This window comes from Carya illinoinensis, chromosome 10 (genome assembly GCF_018687715.1).
Source record: "Carya illinoinensis cultivar Pawnee chromosome 10, C.illinoinensisPawnee_v1, whole genome shotgun sequence".
NCBI lineage: Eukaryota > Viridiplantae > Streptophyta > Magnoliopsida > Fagales > Juglandaceae > Carya > Carya illinoinensis.
In genome coordinates, this window is record NC_056761.1 from 12,662,200 (window position 1) to 12,686,049 (window position 23,850).

The 23,850-nt window shown below is 35.6% G+C and overlaps 3 protein-coding genes across 7 annotated transcripts; 2 read left to right on the plus strand and 1 right to left on the minus strand.

The window, feature by feature from the left end:
• Window positions 1–5,695: 5,695 nt before the first annotated feature.
• Window positions 5,696–15,686, plus strand: LOC122279146 (protein REDUCED WALL ACETYLATION 4-like). The gene is made up of 17 exons (XM_043089526.1): window positions 5,696–5,919; window positions 6,052–6,110; window positions 7,699–7,790; window positions 9,167–9,304; window positions 9,388–9,444; window positions 9,520–9,592; window positions 10,195–10,353; window positions 12,236–12,385; window positions 12,503–12,758; window positions 13,265–13,380; window positions 13,468–13,554; window positions 13,664–13,752; window positions 13,880–13,942; window positions 14,089–14,145; window positions 14,668–14,764; window positions 14,871–15,029; window positions 15,214–15,686. Exons 2-16 carry the CDS (start codon window positions 6,078–6,080, stop codon window positions 15,027–15,029), a joined length of 1,626 nt encoding a protein of 541 aa, XP_042945460.1. The 5' UTR covers window positions 5,696–5,919; window positions 6,052–6,077; the 3' UTR covers window positions 15,214–15,686.
• On the minus strand, window positions 15,535–22,989 carry LOC122279148 (UDP-N-acetylglucosamine transferase subunit ALG14). 5 transcript variants are annotated; one of them, XR_006229484.1, is made up of 8 exons: window positions 22,829–22,989; window positions 22,480–22,652; window positions 22,260–22,399; window positions 21,420–21,566; window positions 21,243–21,302; window positions 20,954–21,156; window positions 18,770–20,205; window positions 15,535–15,773 (listed from the first exon to the last, which is right to left on the minus strand). XR_006229484.1 is itself a non-coding variant. In XM_043089530.1 (7 exons), exons 2-6 carry the CDS (start codon window positions 22,631–22,633, stop codon window positions 20,980–20,982), a joined length of 678 nt encoding a protein of 225 aa, XP_042945464.1. In that variant the 5' UTR covers window positions 22,634–22,652; window positions 22,829–22,989; the 3' UTR covers window positions 15,535–15,773; window positions 20,954–20,979. The 5 variants fall into 5 exon arrangements, 3 of the variants coding, with proteins under 3 accessions (XP_042945464.1, XP_042945463.1, XP_042945462.1); XR_006229485.1 differs by lacking the exon at window positions 15,535–15,773 and adding an exon at window positions 18,581–18,689; XM_043089530.1 differs by lacking the exon at window positions 18,770–20,205.
• LOC122279147 (probable purine permease 10) lies at window positions 19,040–20,137 on the plus strand. Its single transcript, XM_043089527.1, has one exon. It carries the CDS (start codon window positions 19,040–19,042, stop codon window positions 20,135–20,137), a length of 1,098 nt encoding a protein of 365 aa, XP_042945461.1.
• Window positions 22,990–23,850: the final 861 nt, after the last annotated feature.

Here is a 23,850-nt window from a genome sequence, read left to right on the forward strand (position 1 = left end):
TTTCCAGAATATCGACCTTTAATTGGTTCGATTCTCTCCAACTGCATTAATTAATGCATGACAATGCAGGAATTATGTACCCTTTTACTCCTACTGTTGAACTTTCAAATGAAATAAAAAGGCAGCATGTTATTCTCCTAAAAAGGGAGGTCAAAGGGATCTATGTGCCAAAACCAAAAGGTTCAAGAATAAAAAGCATACATGCATGAAAGATCAGCTCCAAGTTCTATAAATTATATATGGTCGACATTTCTAGTGTCTCCAAAAGCAGAGTCAATTTCAATCTGGCTGTGGGGGACCCAAATAACATGCAAATTTCTACGGTCTCCAGCCATAAATCAACGCGAGGAAGTTCCTTATGACCAAGCAATCCGGACTGGGTGATTTAATTTAAAGGAAAAAAAAAAAAAACGAGTTAGAACAAATCCTAACTACCCACCCATTAAGTTAATTATCTACCCTTCCAATTTGGCTTTCTATCGATGCAAACCAATTAATACATTTAATTGTCATGTTTTAATTTTCTCAAGTACTTATCATGATAATAATGTATATACATGAGGAAGAAATTATTGCACTAATTACACGATTTGAGTACTTGTCGGGGACATGAGTTCATGGGTTAATAGTGTTAGAAATACTGATCAGAATACAGCTTCTTCCCTTTTGTGTTCTAGCTAATCTCTCTCTCAAATATTTTAATTCTCTTTAGTACCCCTGACATTTAAGCTGTAGAATACGTGAGTGCATGTTGTTTTGGTATTTACCACATAGCACAGTCCACCACTGAGATCGAAGATAATGTCAGATCAAAAATATCTATGAAACAATCGCATTAGATTCCAAATTTTCTGCTTGATCAAGTACTAATATATAAACACTTTCAATATATTGTACACTTTGATCTAAGATTTCTAACAAATAGTACCTAAAAGATCAAATTAAAACTAATTAAGGTTGACATATTTGGATGGTCTTGTGGAGGGAAAAAACTAAATCTAATTAATTTTAAATAGACTTTATTATAAATTTTCTTATATTTTTAGTGGTTTGAGTCGTATCATGTGCAGTCTATTTAGACTATATACTATAATAATTTGATTTTTTCCGTAATTAAAAACAGGAGAGGTAAGAAATTAATTAAGCAATTAGAATTAATCTTATATATATATATATAGGAGTTAATATTAATTAACTTGATCCAATATTTAATCTGAGTTATATATAGGTTGTTCAAGTGATCGTGTCAAATAGTTGTATAGGAGTCAATCGATCCTAACTCAATTCTTTTAATTAAACGAGTGAGATGATCCCTTAATCCTACTTATTAATTTCGTCTCATTCATAAGCATATGATCAAGTACCGTAAGTACGTACGTTCATGTGATGTATTTGATTCGCTCATATATAGTACTACAGCTTATTCAAATGAGATTTTAAATTTCTTTGACCTTTCAAAAACCATTTAATTTATAATTCATTATAAAAAAAATGAGTATTTATGATGAGTTATTTATAATAAAAATAATGACTATATATTTGTGACGAGAATAAACTTATTTTAATTAAGAAATAATCATTTTCATAAAAAATAACTGATTATAAATAAATAATTTTTTATAATGAATATTAAACAATGCCATTCTTTATTGTGGGATTGTCATGATCTCTTACTACTAACACGTACATGAGATTGTCCTCTGTGCATGGTAGTTCATCTCGCTTTTAAGTTGGCTGTAGCTGGGAAAACAACATGTTCAAAGCCCTAATTCAGCTCATGATCTAATCAAGCCCTCGCCCTTTCATTAAAAATGAAAAAGAGAAAAGAAAAAGAAAATCCCACCCACGATGGAGGACATTTCACCAACGAAAATTACAGCAAGTCATGGAGAAAAATAGCGTGATCTTTACTCTATAAATATATATATATATATTTGTGTGGACTGAAATTCTTCTGAAAAAATATCACTGACACAACCTCATTAAAGACCAAAACATCCTTATATAAACAGACACAAAGGAAGAAAACAAAAGGTTAAAAAAGTAACGATGCAATAAATACGGAAGAAAAAAAATGGAATGTAAAAATTTACTGCTCATTCCTGTAGAAGCGGGATAGGTGCTTATTATTATATATATATATATATATATATATATATATATATTTATGTAAAGTCTCAAAGGCATGCATGCTGCATGGTTCATTCAATTTATCATGATTTCAAAATATATCATTAATTTTTTTTTTTATCAGACGTAGAAAATATTATATCTAATTAGCTGATTTTGTGACAAATTAGACCCTATCATTACTTTAAATATAAATTAACAAGATGGTCCTTAATTAATAATGTTCAAGATCACCTAATTAATATTTCTTGGAAAAGATATATATATATATATATTTCTAATTTTGAATAAAAAGTAAGAAATAAACGTTTGTGGATATTTTAAAAAATGAAAAATAAAACCCATAATTTGGGTACCTAGTAATTCTACACATAAGCCTTGACAAGCAGCTAGGGAAGACAGACTCATCATCAATCATCATGTGAAATCCGTGATTTTTTGGTCATTAATTTTGTCCATATAATATATATTTATGCTAAACCCATTAATGTTAATACCAAAAATCGCCCAACATGGGTGCCCGAACGTAATAAATAATCATTTCCGGCTCATTGAGGTGGTCCAAGACTAGATGATTGAGTTGGCTAAGAGACTACAATGGCGGTAAAGAGTGGTGGTATGGTGGTTATACGTAGATCCATAGTAGTGAATAGAAAAAATAAATACAAGAAATATAAATAGATATAGAGATACATATTTACATGGTTCGGCATAGAACTTACATTCATGAGTCGTTTGGAGGATAAATATACTATAATATGATTATTTTACAATTTCTCATGATTTTTCAATTCTCTTTGTACAATAGAGGTCGGAAACCTCTTTCTCGAAGAAGACCCTCTCTTTAGAACTCTCATTGTGAGGTTGAATGTGACCTCTCTTCTGCTTCCTGTTTAACCATCTAGAAGTCATTTTTATTCTGGACCCTGTCAGTAGTAGGCGAGGAAGTCAATTTTATCTAACTCCTCCTTGTGTGTCTAACTTGCTTTCCTCAATTTCTCCAATTTCTCTCTTTTTTGTCATCTTCCCCATTTTCTCTTTGATACTTCCTCTTCCTTATCTTTTTCCTCTTGCTTCTTGATGGTAGACCTTTGGATTGGGTTTGTGATGCCTTTTGGGCCAAAGAAATTTTATCCCCTAACAGATGCCCATCATTCTTAAGGTCAACTTGCTCAATAAGAAGACTTTGAGCATTTTCAAGTTAATTGCGATGGAGATAGGCTGTAGAAGATTGTAGCAAAATAAATTTTGAGAGTAGGTTCCTAATTTTCTATTTTGTTTGTGTTAAGTGATAAAAAATTTTTAGCGCGGAGCTCAGCTTGGAGAGCTAGAAAAGAGATGTACTCGACCGTGCTAAGTATGAGCATGGAGCTTAGCTTGGGCAAGAGATGTACTCTATCACAGTAGGTGCAAGAGTGAAGCTCGATTTGAGTGGGAGATGTTCAAATACAAGCTGCCTTATTTAGATTCTTTGTAAAAAGTAGACTCCACAATGAAAAGTGTATATATATACATAAAAATATACATTCACCATGTCATTTTCATCAGCATTCTTTAGGCTGACTAGTCTTGAGCGTTTGGTTCATATATCAAACTGTCATAACGAAATCATATTGATCTTGTGATAATTGCCTTAAAAAAACTGATGAATTTTAGCAATTGCATGTCCTTTCTTGTTTTTTGAAGTGTAGTTGCTTGTCCTAATCAATAAAAAGAAAGCTGCAATCATGTGGGGTTACATTGATTTATAAGTGGGTTTCTTCATATGCACTTCTGCAAGTTTTAAGTTTGGTAGTACCCCTCATTACTGTTAAATCTTTAGATCTAGCTACGACTTTAGGTAGAACAACATCTTATATATATATCGTAGAAGTTAAGCTAGTCAAATTACTATCATAGTCCTTATACTCTTACCATCCATGGCTTACCCACAAAGGTATTTGAATAGAGGAGGGAGTGTTAGGACAGAACTGGGGCCATTAATGTTCCCCTTCTTTGCATGACCAACTTAACCCACAAATGTTTTGAATAAAGCTTGTATGCCGCACATAGTGGACTGCTACAGTATATCGTTTGGTAGTCTTTTTTTACTTATCATTAAAGAAGTGATTTTAAGTATATTGATATATATATTTTTTAAAATATTTAAATATATTAAAAAAAAGTGAAAAAAAGTGACTAGCAGTATAGCGGTGTTACTCAAATATTTTTGTGCATGGGGCCATAATCTGGACCGTCAATATCCAACTGGAAGCATGCAGCATCATGACCAAAATTAGCCAAAAGATAGGCATGCATGTGGTTTTTCACATGCCATCTTGTACTCGCCCCCTTCAAAAAGTAAACTACATGCACTACATGACAGCATGGGTTGTCCAGTCTAGTCAAAGAGTATGTGGAGATTTACATTCACATTTATACCAAAACAACAAATTCATTCATTTAAGTGCCCATTTTCCTAATTATATCAATACCCAAATTACTATTTCAATCTTCTCCTTTTTGTCTTAGCTGAAAAATATGAATCCAAATCCAATTTATTGATTTGTATTCTTCATTTTATTTTAATGCAATTATTGATTAAAGAAAACTCTTGTTGAGATAATTTATTATCAGTATCTACCCCACCCCTTGTATTTTTTTTTTTTTTAAAAAAATGCCTATCCTTTTATTGTTTTTTCTCCCACTTTTTTCTAAGATTAACCAGACAAACACTTCTATCCTTATTTATTTATTATTAAATAAAGTTAAATCAGATTACCTCAAGGAGCTGAATTTCTATAATGTTGAATCTTTGCTCGTCTTACGGCCTACGTCATTTTGTTGTTTGCATTTCTACGTTACTTAGGAGGTTACTATAGTCTCTTAAAAAGTTTTACGTTTTAAGATCAAGAAATTTATATTGTTTTTCTAAGAAAATGTAGAGAGATGAGAGTTTTTCTTTAACTTTTATACACTCTAAAATAATGTACGTAAACTTTTATATTTAAAGAGTTTTCATATGGTAAGATGTGGTAGTGTTGGAAAGTTAATTAATAACTTCCCACCCATATGGACATAACATGCGTAATAAGGCTTACCCATTACCACAATTTATAATCAAATATTCATTAAAGTAAGATAAAAAGAGGTTTGAGAGTACCAACAACCCAAGAAACTCTGTTTTTTAATGTGCAATTTTATTTATTTATTAATAGTAAAGATAGGCAAAAGTTCATGTAGACGAAACATAGAAGGAAAAAAAAATGATATTTACATATGCAAGTGTAGAGTATTCCGATCCTTTGAAAAATAGTAAGTAAATATAAAATTTATATAAATAGATTAATATTTTAAAAATAATATTAAGACATGAGTTGTACAAGTGCTGTATATATTTTTTTTTTATAAAATAAAATTTACTATTAAAAAATAAAATTTTTACATATATATATATATATTCATTGTTACTCATTTTTTTTTAAAGTTAGCCTACGGTTGCAAATATATGTCTAAAAAATATAAGCTAGAGTACTGAGTCAAGTAAGGAGTGACTGTGATTAGAAAAAAAAAAAAAAAAAAAGTAAGGAGTGACTGATTGAGAACAAAAGCACAACCACGACTCAACCCACCGCAACAGCTATCAACCGCTATGAACAGATCCAGAAGGAGTGAGAGGGACTCACCCTCCGACATTTTCTCCATTCTTTAAGCGATGGATTTCTCCTCCTCCCTTCTTCTTCTACTCCTCCTGCTCGCTCCTCTTGCATTTGGGTCTCTCTGTCTCTCTCTCTTCCATCCCTAGCTAGGGTACTTCTCCTCTCCATCTGCCATTGGAATTTCACAATTCTACTCTTTATAATGTATTTTTGGTTGCCATAAGGTTACAATGACTGCATTGGTATCCATTGACGTGGTTAATTTTTCTTGGGGTTTTGGCAGTTTCCAACCGTTTTGCGGGACCGGAGATGGTGGTTTCCGAGCCACTTACGCCCGGTCAGGTGAGGTTTTATGGATGCTTTTGTGTCATATTCTCAATTTTCTGCTCATTTTTGGGTGGATGTTGAGAACAGTGGACAGACATGGTTGAATTGAATGGTGAATTGGTAGTTGATATTATTGGCTAATAATGTAATTCGGGCTGAAGTCTGTTGTACCTCATGAATTTTGTCGAGCATGCAAGTTTTTTCCTGTTGTAACATTTTCTTGGAAATTAGAGAGCGAGCACTTTATCTGTAGAGGAATCCATTCATCATATAATGTGCATATTATCATTTTCAAACTTACCAGTATGTTAGTGTTTATGTGTCTCTTAACCTATCAAAAAAAAAAGTGTTTATGTGTCTCTTAGCATGTGTAAGTTTTTTGTTCAGAATGTTTATTTGCTTCTTCTAAATTTATGCATTTGGTTCTACGGAGCAAAGTGTTTCTTTTGATGCATTTATTGAAAACTCCAAATGAATATTCATGTTTTTGTTTATCTACGAATGGATCCATTCATGGTTCATTTTTTCCACTGTCAATTGGCATTTACCTTTTCAGCTCATATAGGGTGCTTGGTAATTTGGTGGCTTTTATTTTTGAGAGAGAAAAGTCACTGCCTTATATCATTAATAGTTTGTTCAGGCTAAATATTATTTGAGCAATTCCAGCTGGTGACGAAACTGGGTTCAATGATGGTAAATTGCTTACATGTAAACTGCGATAAGAGCTAGCAACTTGGCCCTAAATAATTTAAATTGTCTCTTTCACGTGACAATGAGCTATATTGAAGTCCTTTGAACTTGCCTCAAATTTGCTACACTCCTTGGATTCATGTGTATTGTTTTTCAAGATTTGCTACCAATTTTGTTGAGATGTGTCCACAATACTGCTTCTTGCGACCACTTTAAACCAAGCCTGCATGGTGTGATGTTGAATATTTAAGACTTGAGTGTGCCTTCCTTTTTTTTGATTGGCACCGGGTGTTTGGAAACACTGCCCTGAGAGTGTGCCTTCCTTAATAGCTTTTAGGTAGAGTTGCAGCTCACGGTCTGACAATTAGTATCAGAGTTAGAAGTCATTGATTCAAGTCTCAGGAGCATCATTGTAAGAGAGGGATTGTTGGATGTCCACAATAACGCTCTTTGCAACCGCTCTAAAAATGGACTCGTGGGCATGAGATCGAATTCTGTAAAAAACTTGAGTGCATCTTCCCCAATCCCAATTGGTTTTAGGATGCCATATTGCTTCTTCCCCAATCCCAATTCTGTAAGAGACTTGCTCGGTAAATGTGCATGTCATGTTGCTTCTTGTGTTTTATTTTTCCCTTACCCTTCCATATTAATTTGGAATTCCCCCAACGATTACATTTTGATGCTAGCCCAATGAAAATCTGGTACTCATTATTTGGCTGCTCAATTTTTTGCCATTGTTTTCCTAATCAACATCTATTCCATTAGAATAAGTTTTTTTCTTTTCATGTTATTTTCAGAATTTATTGAGGGACTATGTCCTCTTTATTGTTCTGTTTGCTTGTCTCTGTTTAGTTATTTTCACCTTTGACAAAATTTTTCCCGTTATTAATGGATATTCCTTAATATTTTCTAGGTGTCCTTTTTGCTTGGAATGGTACAAATTTTTGTCGCATGGATATACTCAGAGTTCCTTGAATATAGGAAATCTTCTCATCCTTCTAAAGTGTAAGTTTCTTCTCTCAACATGGGGGGCTACAGATTTTATGGATTGGGATTATTTGAATCTTCGGTGGTTTCGATTGGCTTCCAATTGCTTGTATGTTACATAGTTTAACCAATACTGAATATCAATCTGCTTCCCTTCTTTTACTTGTCCATAATTGTATACTTGGATTATGATACTATGGTTGGTGGCTATACCAAACCCTCTTCTCTTTTAGAATGGTTGAAGGAGTCAAGCAGCTGCCTTGGAATAGGGCAAGAAATTTAGAGTTGTTTCTTTGCTAGTTTTCTTGCTCTATTGAGCAAAACTGCCTGTTAAAGATAAAGTGCAAGCAGAAGAGGCATCATCTTAGTTTGAAAATTGTATGTTTTGGTTGGCTAGCAGTTCACTGACTTAAAAATTTTCTAATATTTCCTCTGATTTATGCTAATTATTTATCCCATATGATCACGTTTTGATGCCAATGTAAAGTAAAATCTCCACTTTAAAACACTAAACAAAAAGTAAGCTTCTGATTGTGCATTGAAAAAGAAATTTGAAGTTATAAAAACCTCTCTTAATGGGTCTTGTCTAGAATTGGGGAAACTCAGTCCCTTCCTACCAGTTTATGTTCCTTTAGCATCATTTTTCTTGGCACCCAAGCAGAAAGAAACCACCTTTAACCCCAAAGCTGAAAAGTGAGACAAATCAATTGGGAGGAAAAGAAACTGAAACCCATGTTTCTAATTCCTATACTCCTTGAAAAAATAATCCCAAAACAGAACATGGTTAAGAAACAGTATTAGGGAGTACACTGATTGAGGGACAGTGCTGAGGCAACACTAGATGAAATCCTAGGATGACAATGCATCACATTGACAGAAAGTGTGGGGGCCTATATTGTGGCTCTATGGTGGTCCAAATAATTTGTGGAATACAACAAAGGGTGGGATCATTTATAAGTACTGGTATTATCTTTTGGCTGTTAAAAAGGCATTGAGAGAGAGAGAGAGAGAGAGAGAGAGAGAGAGAGAGAGAGAGAGAGAGAGAGAGAGAGAGAGAGAGAGAGAGAGAGAGAGAGAGAGAGAGAGAGAGAGAGAGAGAGAGAGAACACACAGATCCTACTAATTTTATTCTTTATACCATGTGTCTCAATTTAAAAGGGTTTGATCTCCATTTGATGCTGCAATTTCTAAGTTTTATTGAAATTGGTTTCCTAATATTTAATTTAGTGCTTAATTAAAATTTTCACTTTTCTCCTTCAGGCACAGATGCTAAGTCTCATCTTCTGTTTGATATATTTTCAAAATTTAGGAGATTGTTATTCGTGAAATTGAGAGGAAGAAATAATGTTACTTTGGATAGAATATTCTCTGATGATAATTTTTATGGGTTGCAGTCATTCAGACATTAATATGGTTGAATTGGGAAAGGAGACAATCAAAGAAGATGATCGGACTACTTTGCTGGAAGGAGGTCTCACAAGATCAGCATCTGCAAAGTCTCATAGTTTATCAATAAAAACGAATCTAATTAGGTCACTTACTATGTTTCATCCTTATGTACTTTCATTTTTTTCTTGTCTTAAGCATTCTTACCTTCTGCTCTTCATGTTTGTAGGTTCCTGACCATGGACGACTCCTTTTTGCTAGAAAATAGAGCAACTTTAAGAGCAATGTAAGTCACAATCTTTTTTATTGAGATACAAAACTTAGCCTCCTCTCTTTCTTATATGACATTACACTCACGTAGGTCTGAATTGGGTGCAATTCTGCTGTATTTCTACATATGTGATCGTACAAATTTACTGGGAGGATCTGCAAAGGTGCTTTTGTCTTGCTTTTGACTATGTTTCTTTAGTCCTATCCATGATTCTGTTTAGGATAGTTTTTATCCTCAGATGCTACCCCAAGATATTATGATGCATAATTATCTCCACAAGGCACCTTTTTTCCTATATAATTCTGGATACTTGTTCTTTTTTTCATGAGTATAGTACTGCTTCATTCCTGTCAATCTACAAGTTATGACAACTTACTTTTTGATGACGTGAATTTTCATTTGGTAAAACATTAGATAATAGTAGAGCATTAACTTTTTGGGAAAATCACACTTTACAGTCTTTACCCCCTCAAACTACCATTCTTTTTGGAATATGACTACAAAACTACCAAAGTTGTGATTTAGCCCCCCATTTTGAAAATAAGTGATGTAACATGATCTTTAAGATTTGACTTAAAGAAGGGCTAAATTACAGAGAGTGGTAGTTTGGAGAGTAAAGTTGTTCAAAGGGGTTGATTGTAATTTTCCCTACTTTTTTCTTTTCTTGTATACTGTATGCTTAAAATTCAGATGATGATACACACCATTGGCAGGAATATATTACTAACAATTTTGATAATCTTTGCTAATTCTTTCCTTGGGCAGAAATACAATCGTGATCTTTTCCTCTTTCTCTACATTCTCCTCATCATAGTTTCAGCAATGACTTCTTTGAAGAAGCATAATGATGTGTCAGCATTCTCTGGAAAATCCTTACTTTACCTCAATCGGCATCAAACTGAGGAATGGAAAGGATGGATGCAGGCAAGTAGTCTTCAAAGCTCACAACTTGTGATTAGTAGTAACGTTTAACTTTCACTTGGGAAAAGAAATCTAAGTGCTTTCATTCTTTTGTAGTATGTGATCTTGCATTACTTGTGTTCCTATGTCTGCAAAACTGCTTAATTTACCTTCAATTATATTCGTTTTTTCTAACATCGTAAAACTTTCTCACCTTTATTTTTTTAGAAGTACAATCAAAGTATATTAATGAAAAGAATAGGCAAAAGCCATGTTCAGTACAATGAATTACCCAGTGCGTAGGATCAATAGATACAAGAAAATCATGAAAATTTTGGCCATTAAAATTTAGTTCATTCATTACGCTTTTGCCACACACACCACATGATGCAAATAGGGATCATCTTCCACATAGCCTTGATCTGTTGAATGCCTCTCAAATCTGTCCAACAAGCCAAAACCGCCACCACTGTCATGGGCATAACCCAGCCCAAGTCTAGTCTACTAAATATCTCATTCCATAACCCTCGAACTACCTCATAGTGTAATAAAAGATGGTCTACAGATTCATCCCCATTCCTACACATGCAACACCAATCTGCGATGACCACCCTTTTCCTCAAGTTATCCGTTATGAGGATCTTACCCAAGGAAGCGGTCCACACAAAAAACGCTGCTTTGGGAGGCGCCTTATATCTCCAAAGCCTTTTCCAAGGAAACTGAATGGGAGACTCTTGTGAAAGAGACTTATAGAAGGAGCGAACCGAGAACAAGCCTTTACTTGTAGGAATCCACCATAATAAATCAGCAAGCTGATTGCTCCGTTTGAGTGAGTACAGGAGGCTGAAAAAGGCTGCAAAACTGTCCATTTCCCAATCGTGTGCCGCCCGGCTGAAGTTGATATTCCACTGGATTTGTTCCCCAACTATCACCATGACATCCGCTACTGAAACCTCCTTATCACTTGCGACCCTGAAGAGAGCAGGAAATTGGTCCTTTAGAGCACAGTTACCACACCAAGTATCATATCAGAATTTAATCTTAACCCCATCTCCTAGACGAAAACTTGTGTGACGGGAGAAAACCCCCGATCCTCCTCTTATATATTTCCACAGCCCCAGTCCATATGTCCCTCTCACCATCCCCCCCCCCAAAAAAGGCTACCATATTTACTCTCAATCACCAACTTCCATAACGCATCTGGTTCTTTGTAGTATCTCCACATCAATTTTCCTAGTAACGCCCGATTAAAAGTTCTCAAATTTTTAATGCCCAAACCACCATTAGAGAGAGGACTACACACCTTCTCCCACGAATTTGAACTCCTCACCTAGTCCTTCCCACAAAAAGTTCCGCTGTAGTTTCTCAATGCGAAGCACCACACTTATTGGAATAGGGAACAAGGATAGGAAATAGGTCGGTAGGTTAGATAGGGTACTCTTGATCAAGGTAATCCTACCCCGTTTTGACAAGTACATTCTCTTCCAACCTGCTAATCTACGCTCTTACCTTCTCAATCACTGTATCCCATAACAGAGCCGCTCTTGAGGCGGCCCCCAGTGGAAGGCCAAGATATGTCATAGGAAGTGCGGAGATCTTACACCCCAGAGTATTAGCCAAGTGTCTTAAACGTTGCACACCTCCAATAGGCACCATCTTTGATTTATCCAAGTTCACTTTCAACCCCGAAACTGCTTCAAAACTTTCTCACCTGTGGTCTATTTTATTTCATTTCAGCCATGCATTTTGGTTTGGATAATAAAAGCTACTGAGAAATTGTGAAACTATTTGATTTTGGTTTTTCTTTTATTGGAATGTTAAGGTTTTGATAATGCGGCAACCTTTTGGGATTGACATCAGTTTAATGTCTGAAGTGGCATCTACATTTCTTTTTATGTTTTTGCAGGTCTTATTTCTAATGTACCATTATTTTGCTGCAACGGAGATATACAATGCAATACGTATCTTTATTGCTGCGTATGTTTGGATGACTGGATTTGGCAACTTTTCCTATTATTACATTAGAAAGGATTTTAGCATTGCACGCTTTGCTCAGGTAATACACCGTATAACCATTTAACTCAAACAATCATTGACAGAGTCTTTTCTTTGCTTTCTTTTCCTTGTATGTTTTTAGTCTAAGATCTTCTAAGTCATCATTTATATTATGCAGATGATGTGGCGGCTAAATTTCTTTGTAGCATTTTGTTGCATTGTTCTGAACAATGACTATATGCTGTACTACATCTGTCCAATGCACACGCTTTTCACATTAATGGTGTATGGAACCCTTGGTATCTTTAACAAGTACAATGAGATACGCTCAGTGATGGCTGTGAAGATTCTTGGATGCTTTCTTGTGGTTATCTTGATTTGGGAAATTCCTGGAGTTTTTTACATATTCTGGCGTCCACTAGCCTTCATTTTAGGTTAGTAACCAATTTTGTGTTGCCTTTTGTCTTTTATTTTTTACTTGCTCCTACATCAATACTAATCTGAAATTTAGCGAGTCATTTCATGGTTCAGCTAGTCAGCTTGTTTAGTTTAGTACTTTATGTGAACTTTGCCGAACTTAGACAGTACCCAACTCGTACTTGGATTTAAAGCTTTAGTTTGTGGGCTTCAGGTTTGGGAGCAATTTGATTAGAGTGATCTAGTCAGTTTGCTTATCAGTGTTATCACCCTTGAACTTTGATCTTTCACCACCTTCCTCTTAATGTGGATTTATGTATGGACTCATATTCCGTGTAATAATATTGGTAAAGACATTTTGTATGGATTTAATATGATAAATTGGATTTTGTTAAGCTTACTCCTGTGTTTAAAGTTAAAGGTATTTTTTAGAATAAATCTATGATTACTTATCAAAAGAATAAATCTATGATTATGCGTATACCTACTGGCTTCATATGCGTAACATTACTTTTAATGACAGGTTATACTGATCCTGCAAAACCAGATCTCCCTCGCCTGCATGAATGGCATTTCAGATCTGGACTTGATCGGTATATATGGATCAATGGAATGATATATGCATATTATCACCCCAATGTAATTTCTTGAATGTCTGATCATCTGGTATTTCTTGCTTTCTTGGTGTGCCAACCACTAAAAGTTTCAAATACATGAACATGCTAGATTGAGAAATGGATGGAGAAATTGGAGGAATGTGAGATCAAAAGGAGAATCTCCATCAAAGCAAGCATTGTTGCAGTTTCTTTATTTGTGAGTTGCCTGATTTTGTGACAACAGTATACTTATTATCTGTTTACACATTATTGTTTATCTATTTTGGGTTTCTCGTTGTCTTTATTTCATTAAATTTTTTTTCTAGGTTGGTTACTTGTGGTATGAATGTATTTATAAGCTGGACAAGGTTACATACAACAAATACCATCCCTACACATCGTGGATTCCCATAACGTGAGTATTGATTAGTTACTTTATTTTTCCTATTCTAATGTTACTTTCCCACATAGCATGTGCAATCAAGTAACTCTTTCTTGTTCATCTTCCAGCATCTTACTATTTGCCTTCTTTGTGATATCAGAGTTTATATTTGCTTGCGAAATTTCACTCAGCAGTTTCGGAGTTTCTCATTGACTCTCTTTGCGTATGTTCTCTTGTCTGTACAATTGAACAATTTAATACTTGAACCGCCCCCTTTACAGGAATATTGAATGGCTTTTTGTATATGAACTTGAATGTATTCTGCTACCATATTTTGAGGTTTCTTATTTTTCCACTTGGTATTATTAGGTGGCTGGGCAAGATTACTTTGGAGACCTATATTTCTCAGTTCCATATCTGGTTGAGGTTTGTAAATTTATTCATTTCGTTTATATTTCACCAATTTGCCAAGTGCTACGTTATACTAACATTATAATAAATCTGTGTTTATTTATTTTGAAAACATCTTGCCATTTTTCAAGTCTTGATGTATGTTGTATTATATAAGTCCGTAAGCTCATGTAACCATTATTGGGAGTAAATTAATACTATGAATTCAAAACCATTTCCTTATTTCTACTTTTTGGATGTGGTATTTAAGCTTTCTTCTTAAAACTTCCAAGAAGTACTTGAAAATTTCATTTTTCATTATATAAATTAATATCAAAGCAAACGTCATGTCCCTTCCCAAGTCTAAATAAAAAGAAGGGGGAGAATCCAAGGCACTGAGCACAAGTGGATATCTATCTTTTCCTTGTCTCACTTCTTCTGGCATTACCAGGGAAAAGTCCTAAAAATTCACTAACATGCAAATGCACGGATAAAAAATTGACGCAAAATGCCGACTCAACTCAGTTGTGTTTCTAACTTCCGTATATGCATCTGCAGATCAAGCGTGCCTAATGGACAGCCTAAGTGGCTTCTTTCTCTTGTCCCAGAATATCCCATGCTTAACTTCATGCTTACTACTGCCATTTATGTCCTTGTAAGCATATTTCTTCTTGACCCTTCAATTCTTCATATGCCACTAGTACTAACCATGACCCACTTTTGTTGCATTTTTTTGCTCCTCTCTGGACTTGCTTATGCAGGTATCTCTTCGGATTTTTGAATTAACTAATACACTGAAGACAGTTTTCATACCCACAAAAGACAACCAGCGGCTGCTATATAATTTTCTTGCTGGGGCTGCCATTTTCCTGTCGTTGTATTTCATCTCATTCATTCTTCTTCACATCCCTCATGCATAGGTAATCCTCTTCATGGCACTTAATTGTTTTTAGAGAGAAATCTCATACTTGGGATTTGTGAAGGGCTTTTATCATAATTGTGGGTAAGAGATTCTGGTATCTAATATACACAAATTTTTTTAGAGGATCTTTTAATTCTCTTTCACCCACATACGATGATCGCTAATTGGAAGTACTCTTACAGGCCTGACAAATCAAGACTTAGATAGAGCTACGTAGATATTTCCAAACCATAGAAGTGGGAATTAAATAAGGGGACTTTGGAAGATGCTGGTTGCAAGTCTAGCTGCCAAAGCAAATTTTGCAATTGATTGCTGTTATCAGAGCTGAAAGTAGAAGTTGATATGCATTGCAGCGTGTCAGAGTGCAGGAAATGATAGGAATTTTTTTTTTTTTTTTTTTTTTTTTTTTTTTTTTTGCCTTTCTGTAATATTTGTAATTGCCGCATATAAATTCGTTCTCTATCTTGTTCAATCATTTTTTTGGTAAGTATCTTGTTCAATCATTGAAGAAAATGTAGGTTCCTGTGGCATATAATTACATGTCTAGCATCGAAGAAATGCAAGATAATAATACTAATGAACTTTGATTGTCTTGGAGCATATACGAACTTGGTGTATTCAAATAGGAAATATTTTTCCGTATATTCTTGAAACATTTCTCTGGATCTTTATATACACTTTTCTCGGAAAACTTCCTCCCTTGATCTTAGCTCCGGCCTATGTTGTTGCATGCATGAACTCCCTGGCATAAGATAAGATGGGTATCACTCGAAGTTCGACTAGATTAGTGTATGTATGTATTGAAGCATGCAATGGAATGAGTAGATGTTAAGGGAAAATATGCACGGTGCCATTGTAGAAGCCAAGGATTCTCTTGGTTCTGAAGGTCTTGGTCATGTTGGCTTCAAAGGAGTAGGCCTAGGTTTCAGATGTGCCCCTAGTTCGTTTAAAGCTTGGATTTTAAGGCGGTTGTAAAAGAGAGCCGCTTTGAACAGGACGCGGTGCAAAAGGTGCCGGAGATCGACAGAGAGATAACCACACTGGACTTCGACAGCCTTGCACTGCGATGAAGATCGACAGAGAGTGACTTCGATGTCCTTGAGAGAGCGACGGGCTTGAGGACAGCTCGATGTAAAAAGTGAAGGGAAGACGTTAAAAAAGACTTATCACTTGTATTCGAGTATAAGGTAAAAATGATAGAAAGATGACGTGTCCTCCTCTCCCATTAGGGATGTGAAATTCGCCTTCACACCACGTGGTTTGAAGGCTTTCCCAAACAGAAATCGGGCCCAAACGAAGCACATCTGTGGTAAATTCTACCAAACCTTTTACCATATGTTTCATGAATTTTTTAAGGGACCAAAAAGCCTTAGATTTGCAGCAAAAGTCTAGGCAGTTTGTTGCTTTACACTTTCCATGCAATCTTGAGCATATATCATTGATAATAAAATAAAATTAGTGCCCGATTAGTTATCAGGTTACCAAAAGTCGAAGCACAATGGTGAAAATAGGCATCTAATAACATCTGCCTTTTAGTTTGGTCAATCTCACCCACTACATACAGTACTAGTGTTGACAGCCACTGAAGTTTTGAAATTCTTGCTCTATTCAAGTGTGAACAGAAACTTAAAATAATAAAAGTGCAGACAATGTTGAAATGCCATTTCAGAAAACAAGCTCCTGATAATCAGGCTTAGCTGCTCCAACTTGGTAGTTATTTTTTTTTCTTTTTAAAAAAAGACGACGTATCCCATAATTTATTATTGTTCATTAACTCATCCTTTTGACCTCTTTTCTAGTGGTAATATAAGTTTCTTGGCCACACAAAAAGTTATTCGATCTCTTTGTTAAGGACACTAAAATAAAGAGTGAGCGTGTAGGAATTTTGTGAGAAATATGAGAATGACCTCATTGTTTTCCTCGTAGGATTTACACTCTAATCATCCACAAACAATGAACTTCTTTGCAAGAATGAAACTCTAAAATATCTTGCCACCACCATCTCATCCAATGAAAGAAACCAGCACCTCAGTTTGTCAGGAACTGGGTGTAATTAGCCGGCAAATTATATCCCCTAGAGTGCACAATTCAAGTTTCAACTATAAAGACCTTCCTAATAGACCCACCAAGGCATGTGATCACCACACACGCGCGCACACACACACACACATACATATGTATATATACATTATGTATATTTGTGACTATCATGTATTTGAGGACACCTGCTAAAAAACAAACAGGTGTCCTCATCCCCTCACATACTTTGTAACCTTCTGATTTAGGCGTCACTCCAGCCCCCTTGGAAAATTGGTTGAGAGGCATAGCAAAAAAGGATAAGCAACCCAATAATACATCATTGTGCTATTTAATGATAGTAATTAACTAGTTGTTCATCAGAAAACATATGAATTTAATTACACAAGATTCATCTTAACCACATATACAGTACATTATTTTACAAGGAAATTGACATGGCCGGCTGCATTGAGTTTGAGTGGGGTAAGAATTTTTAAATAATATAGACTATGACAACTTTTCAAGAATAATTTAGAACATCCCAATCCCTTTCAAAACACTCAAAAGTGTTGCAAGAAAGGGTAGAAATAATATAAGGAAATGTTTATTGCACCGCTAAAAGCCTACACCTATTCACTACCAAAATTGCATCTTTTAAATGCTTCGTTCTCTCTCTCTCTCTCATCTTTGAAGCTTCTTGATATTCAACATGGGAGAAGCTCAGGAAGTGCAGCTCCACATCATGAGTAAGTGTTCAGGTTTTCATATATTAACTAGCAAGAGAGAAGTTTCTTATCTTCATTTTTTTAAATTAGTTAAGGTTGCTAGAGGAAGATAAATTTAGTTTGATTTGGCAGGGTTTACAAGAGCTCTGTTTCTATTTCTAGTTTACTTCAGTAATGATAGAAACAGACAGATAATTCAAAACTGTCTAGCAGTAGAATTGCTGAACATGCATCAGCTTTGACTTTGAGTGAGATATTGTATCACATATGGATGTGGGTTTTAAGTTTTGAAGAAAGAAATCCTTTGTGTCCCCAAAGAACAAGTTATGTGCCTTTTCTTTTCAGTTTTTTGGAACTTGTAGACCATAAGAGGTACCAATCAAGGAAATAACATATAGATGGAGATGCTGCCTATATATCTAGGTACCCAGGGCTAGAAAAGACCTCTATCACCTAATCATTTTTCAGAAAAGAAAGGGAAGTCAGAAAGAGAGAACCGAAACTATGTTGTTTCTAGCTTGAACCTAGGTGGTGGAACATAAAGATATGGCACTGCTCCAGCAGTTAGAATTTCATAGTACTCCTAGCAAAACCTTTCTTCTATAAATTATAATACAATTTGAGGGGGAAAAATAAAAGCCTCAAGACCATGCTGAAGTCCAAGAAACTACAGCGTTTATTGGAACAAGGAATTGTGTGTACAACTTGAATTTCTCATGTTTACTTGGCGTGATTTGAGGAGAACGGAAAAGAGGCTTTTTGGAATTTAATTGAGAGGTGTACCAACAAGTCTATAAAAAGAGAATACCGCAGCATCAAAGACCAAAAACATTTAATACCTCACTAGTAATGGATTCTTGGGTTCTGATGTAGATCAGTCTAGAGACATCATCCACTTGAATGAAAGATCCTTTCTAAGAACACCAAAACATGTAACTTAAGAGAAAATATAAGAATATCCTGGATTGAGTGTGCAAAACAGTCTGTCATATACCTTTTTTTTGGGGGGAAAAGTCTTCTCACGCTGTTCCTCAAATTTGAATGCCTTAGTTGGAGAGATGGACATATGTAGTGGACTCTACAACATTTCTTACTATTGTGTGGATTTTTTGGACAGCCTAATGCTCAATAATTATTGTACAGGGCCCATTCCATATCAATCTCTCTTCCACTTGATATCCTCAGTTCGGATAATAGCTAAAACATACCTTGATCTCCTTTTTGATACTGTACTAATCCTTTCGCTGCGCTCCTAGCAGCTGAGATGGCCAAACAAGCAAACTCAACTGAGCAAATGCATGCCAGCAGCCTATCAACAATTGGCAAACAAAGAAACTATAAAAGGTGGCTCCGAATGGCCATATATACACTCTTTCTCCTCTTTGGGCAGTCATCAGCTTTAATACTGGGAAGATTATATTATGCAAAAGGTGGAAAAAGCAAATGGTTAGGAACCCTTGTGCAGCTTGGAGGCTTCCCACTCCTCCTTCCCTACTACTTCATCTCAGCACCCAAAAACAAACCCCCCAAAGTAGAAACAGTCCTCTCAAAACCACCCTCAGCCTTGACACTTTCAACAGTTTATGTATTCCTTGGCCTACTTGTAGCAGTAGATTGCTTCTTGTTTTCAACTGGGCTAATGTACCTTCCAGTCTCTACTTACTCCCTCATTAGTTCCTCAACATTGGGGTTCAATGCTTTATTCTCCTTCTTCCTCAATTCCCAGAAGTTCACTCCTTTCATACTCAATTCTCTAGTCCTTCTCACCATATCCTCCATTCTCCTTGTTCTTCAAACACATTCTGCAGACCTCACAGCTGGAGTCTCCAAAGGGAAGTATATAATTGGGTTCATTTGCACACTTGGTGCATCTGCTGGATATGGGTTGGTGCTTTCCCTCACACAGCTTGCCTTTAAGAGGGTTCTGAAAAGGGAGACATTTTCAGCAATCATGGACATGATAGTTTACCAATCACTTGTTGCAACCTCAGCTACTTTGGTGGGACTTTTTGCCAGCGGAGAGTGGAAGGGTTTAAACAGAGAGATGGAGGAGTTTGAACTGGGGAAGGTCTCATATCTCATGACTGTGATTTGGACAGCCATATTGTGGCAGGTTTTCTCTGTTGGTTGCATGGGATTGGTATTTGAGGTTTCTTCCCTCTTCTCCAATGCCATAAGTGTTCTGGGTTTGCCTATTGTTCCGGTCCTTGCCGTGATCTTTTTCCATGACAAACTTGGTGGAATAAAGGTGGTCTCCATGGTGTTGGCTATTTGGGGCTTTATTTCGTACGTCTATCAGCAGTACCTCGACGATTATCAGCCCAAGCCCGAAGATAGAAATTCCAATGAAGTTTCCGATTAATGCTTCCCAACATGGAGAGGTTGATGGATGAATAAGGTTCCTTTTGTTTTAGGCTGCAATCTACAGTGCTGGATAAGACACATGTTTAGATCAATGTGAGGCTAATGCAAGTAACACTTTTATGCTTATGCATGGAATGATTATTAGTGGAAGACAAGCAGATGCCCTTATCCCAATTAAATGTATTGTTAAATTATTTTGCCATGTAATTGTTATATTGAAAATGATCCTCTCAAGTTCTTGCCCTAATTTTATAATACTAGTTAAAAGAGAGACCAAAAAAATAAATAAAATAGGGACGGCATTCATAAATTGTTTGAAAATATATGGAAATGTAACACAAAAAAGGGGAAGGTATCACTTTTTTGGGACAAATAATCAAAGATTAAACGGAAGGCATCACATATAGCCCAACGAAAGAGAATCATGAAAGTGTCATGATACAAGCAACAACCAACCAACCTGAATAGATTTTGGACATTAAGTTCCCATCGCTTTCTCCTTTAAACAATGTATATTTATGTAAAGAACATATCTGGACTAATTCCCAAGCAAGCCGGAATAATTCTTTCTTTTCAACATGATAGAGATTATAAACTGAAATCATAAATTTTTTGAACTCTGGGTTATCAAACGTACAGCAGAAAAGTAGTTCTCCCTCTTCCTCATGGCCTCAATTCACGAAACAATTAGTCCACATTACCATACACTATCTAGTGAGCAACTCTAGTTGGACAAAGAGAACATAGGTAGGCTATAGATAAAAATGGCAATCTTGACTGCATTGCAAAACTTGGAGGTTGAAGAGAATTATACCAATGTTGACAGCTGCATTTGATAAACTACATGAGACAACCAACATAGTGAGCTCGTGGATATTGTCTCTGCAGTTGTGGCCACTGCACAAAGAACTGATCCGCTATTCGTAATTTGTAAAGAAGCAAGCCACTTAATGAGAGCCTTCTCACTCTTGCTATACTCTCAACGTAGAAAACAGATGACCATCTAACCCCCACAACCTGCAGTCAAGGTTAAAAGGTTAACTCCAACATCATCTTACAGAAACCGACGAGACAACAGGCAAAAAGGCTTAATCCATCCACACCTTGAAAAAGAACGCAATTGCACATAGTGGAACACAAGTCCCTGGCCCATTGCAGAGAATCTGAGGTTATGCAAAAAGTTAATTACAAATTAATTAACTATCCCAGAAATGTCCATGTGTGGGTAATGTGTACAAAACATAAATGTCTGGAAGTATAAAAATGGATAGAGAGAATACCACTTGGGGTCTAATTTTAGTCATTAACCAGAATGCATGAGCCATAGCAACTAAAGTTGTCCAAACAGAGGTGAAATATGATTGACCAACTTCCCTACTTCGATAGATCTGCATGAACTGAGCAGTTTGAACCTCCTTGACCCCATTCTGCAGTAGAAATCATTTCAAAAAAGAAACTTTTGTTGGCAAACCTGCAACAATCAAATAAAAATAAAATGCAGTGCAGAACTAACTCTCAATGAGAAACACATTATTTGCTTACTTCCTATGGCAACAAAGTTGGAAACACTGACAAACTATGTTCTCTAACTCATTTATTTTTCGTCCGTTTCCATTTTTTTCTATAATATTCCACTTCTTCAACGGAGTGTAAATAAAAAGCTAGAGAAATTGGATGAAAAAAGATACAGGTCACAACCAAAAGTGCATAACAACAAGGAACCTATGCACTCAACAAATCCTGCAAATATTATGAAACTGCTATATAAGGCTGAAAAGGTACTGATAACAGAGGACTATTACCAATATTCTAACCGTTGCTCTTCAACTATCTTAGGGGTTCATGACTCCTTAACAAAAAAATTATCAACAATCAAGCCTAAAATGCTTCCCACTCCTCTCACTTTATAAGTACAACTAAAAAACGGTTTACCTCCTACCACATACTCTCAATTTCAACAATGATAACACTTCTTGAATATATACATATATGTAGTTGTATATTAACATCTAAGAATGGACTCTATCTAACCCCCAACTTGGACCTGTCCATGTATCATTGAAGAACTCACATTTAAGACTAAAATATGCAGAAGTGCAGAACGATATATCACTACTTACCTCATCAACCAAGTTGTTCTCCAGCGTGCGAGCTTTTTGGAGGCTCATATTATCAGTAGCGGCAGCAATGTAGAATCTAGGACTAAACCTGTCTTTTTGCAGCACCAACAACAGATTAATCATCTCGGCCGTGTGACCCCCTACAATGGAAATAACAGCCAATAAATAACGACTCTAGTTTACATCGTGAATCAGTAATGAAACCAGCTCCATGGCCCACCTGAACCTAAAACAATGAGGGTACTGAGAGCTCCTCGAGCTTCTGTTCGAAGAGGTTTGCCACTCCGGTATATAACATACAGGACACGAAACAGCATCAAGGTGAGGCTAATGATGGCGAAAGTAATGGCAACTTCTCCATTGCCGTTCTCCATTTGTGAATAAAGAAGAATTCTACCAAAAAAAAATAAAAGTAACAATTGGAAAATCAGATTTGTAATTCTGATTAAATTCCAAATTAGACCATGGCATCAATTTCACACTTCACCAGAAATTCAAATTCATTGAAGAGAATGGCAAACGATAACAGCGAATCTGAAATAATCAACGGATCTATACGAATATCTTACCAGAAAAATATGCAGCGTAGCAGAGGAAGAACAAGAGAGATTCGAACAAGAAGCTTTGGACTTTGGAGGAGAGACTAAACGGCGTAACATTGGTGATAGATAGAGATGAATGACGTGTAACGTATTGACCTTTGGATTGATTTTATATACGTGGCTATCATCCCTGCAAAAAGCGGTTTAAACCGGTGGAGGGGAGCCGAGCCGCCCATTCTCTAGAGTCCTGTCCGGGACGGTCCGTTTCAATTCTTCATGGTGCAGACGTCCAGTTAGATTCGGGGTGTCCGTCAAGCTGTGGGTGCCGCTACACGTGTTCTGTGGTGAAGCGTTCGTAATTTTCCCTTAATGACCGTCGCGGGTTTGCCTCTCCTCTTGTTTTTTATTTTGTTGTGTTTTGTTTTTTTTGTATTCTATTTGACAATTATTTGTCCATTATTTTCTAAAAAATTATCCACTTTAAGAGAACTTTAATAAAATTAATTTTTTAATAATCGTTATAAACCGATTTGTATGATCATTTTTAGACATTAATTAAGATCATATTTAACCATCAATTAAGATCATCTTAACTGTCAATTATGACCGCTGTTTAACTGTCAATTATGATCGCTGTTTAGCCATTAATTAAGACAATCTTTAATCGTTAATTATGACCACTCTTAACTGTCAATTATGACCGTTGTTTAGCCATCAATTAAGACTTAAGCTATACATAAACCGCATTTGTACTCTTATATATATGTGTATCATTCACTTGTATAAGTTCAAGGTTTTCATTATTAAATAACAACGCTTTCTTTTACAATATCATTTCTCTTTTAGTTTCATAACACCTTATTAGCACAAGGTTCTGTTGATTTTGAAGTTAGTGATCTTCTACTTCAAGTAAATTTTTTAATATATTATTTGCAATCCCCAATGTGAGTATTAAAGATTATATTCCTTATTATTACTTGATAAAATTCTACGTTTATTCTCATAGTTTACATCTTAGTTATATCTATGGGGAATTAATATTCTCATAA

Bases quoted from the DNA above. Each gene is read 5' to 3' on its own strand.
- LOC122279147 (XM_043089527.1), top strand. From the start codon at position 19,040: ATGGCCAAACAAGCAAACTCAACTGAGCAAATGCATGCCAGCAGCCTA.
- LOC122279146 (XM_043089526.1), top strand. From the start codon at position 6,078: ATGGTGGTTTCCGAGCCACTTACGCCCGGTCAG. The intron at 7,791-9,166 runs GTAAGTTTCTTC...TATGGGTTGCAG, and splicing joins TCTTCTCATCCTTCTAAAGT to TCATTCAGACATTAATATGG. The intron at 9,305-9,387 runs GTCACTTACTAT...TCATGTTTGTAG, and splicing joins ATAAAAACGAATCTAATTAG to GTTCCTGACCATGGACGACT.
- LOC122279148 (XM_043089530.1), bottom strand. From the start codon at position 22,633: ATGGAGAACGGCAATGGAGAAGTTGCCATTACTTTCGCCATCATTAGC. The intron at 22,400-22,479 runs GTGGGCCATGGA...TTTCCATTGTAG, and splicing joins CCTCATTGTTTTAGGTTCAG to GGGGTCACACGGCCGAGATG. The intron at 21,567-22,259 runs GTAAGTAGTGAT...TTTCTACTGCAG, and splicing joins AGAACAACTTGGTTGATGAG to AATGGGGTCAAGGAGGTTCA.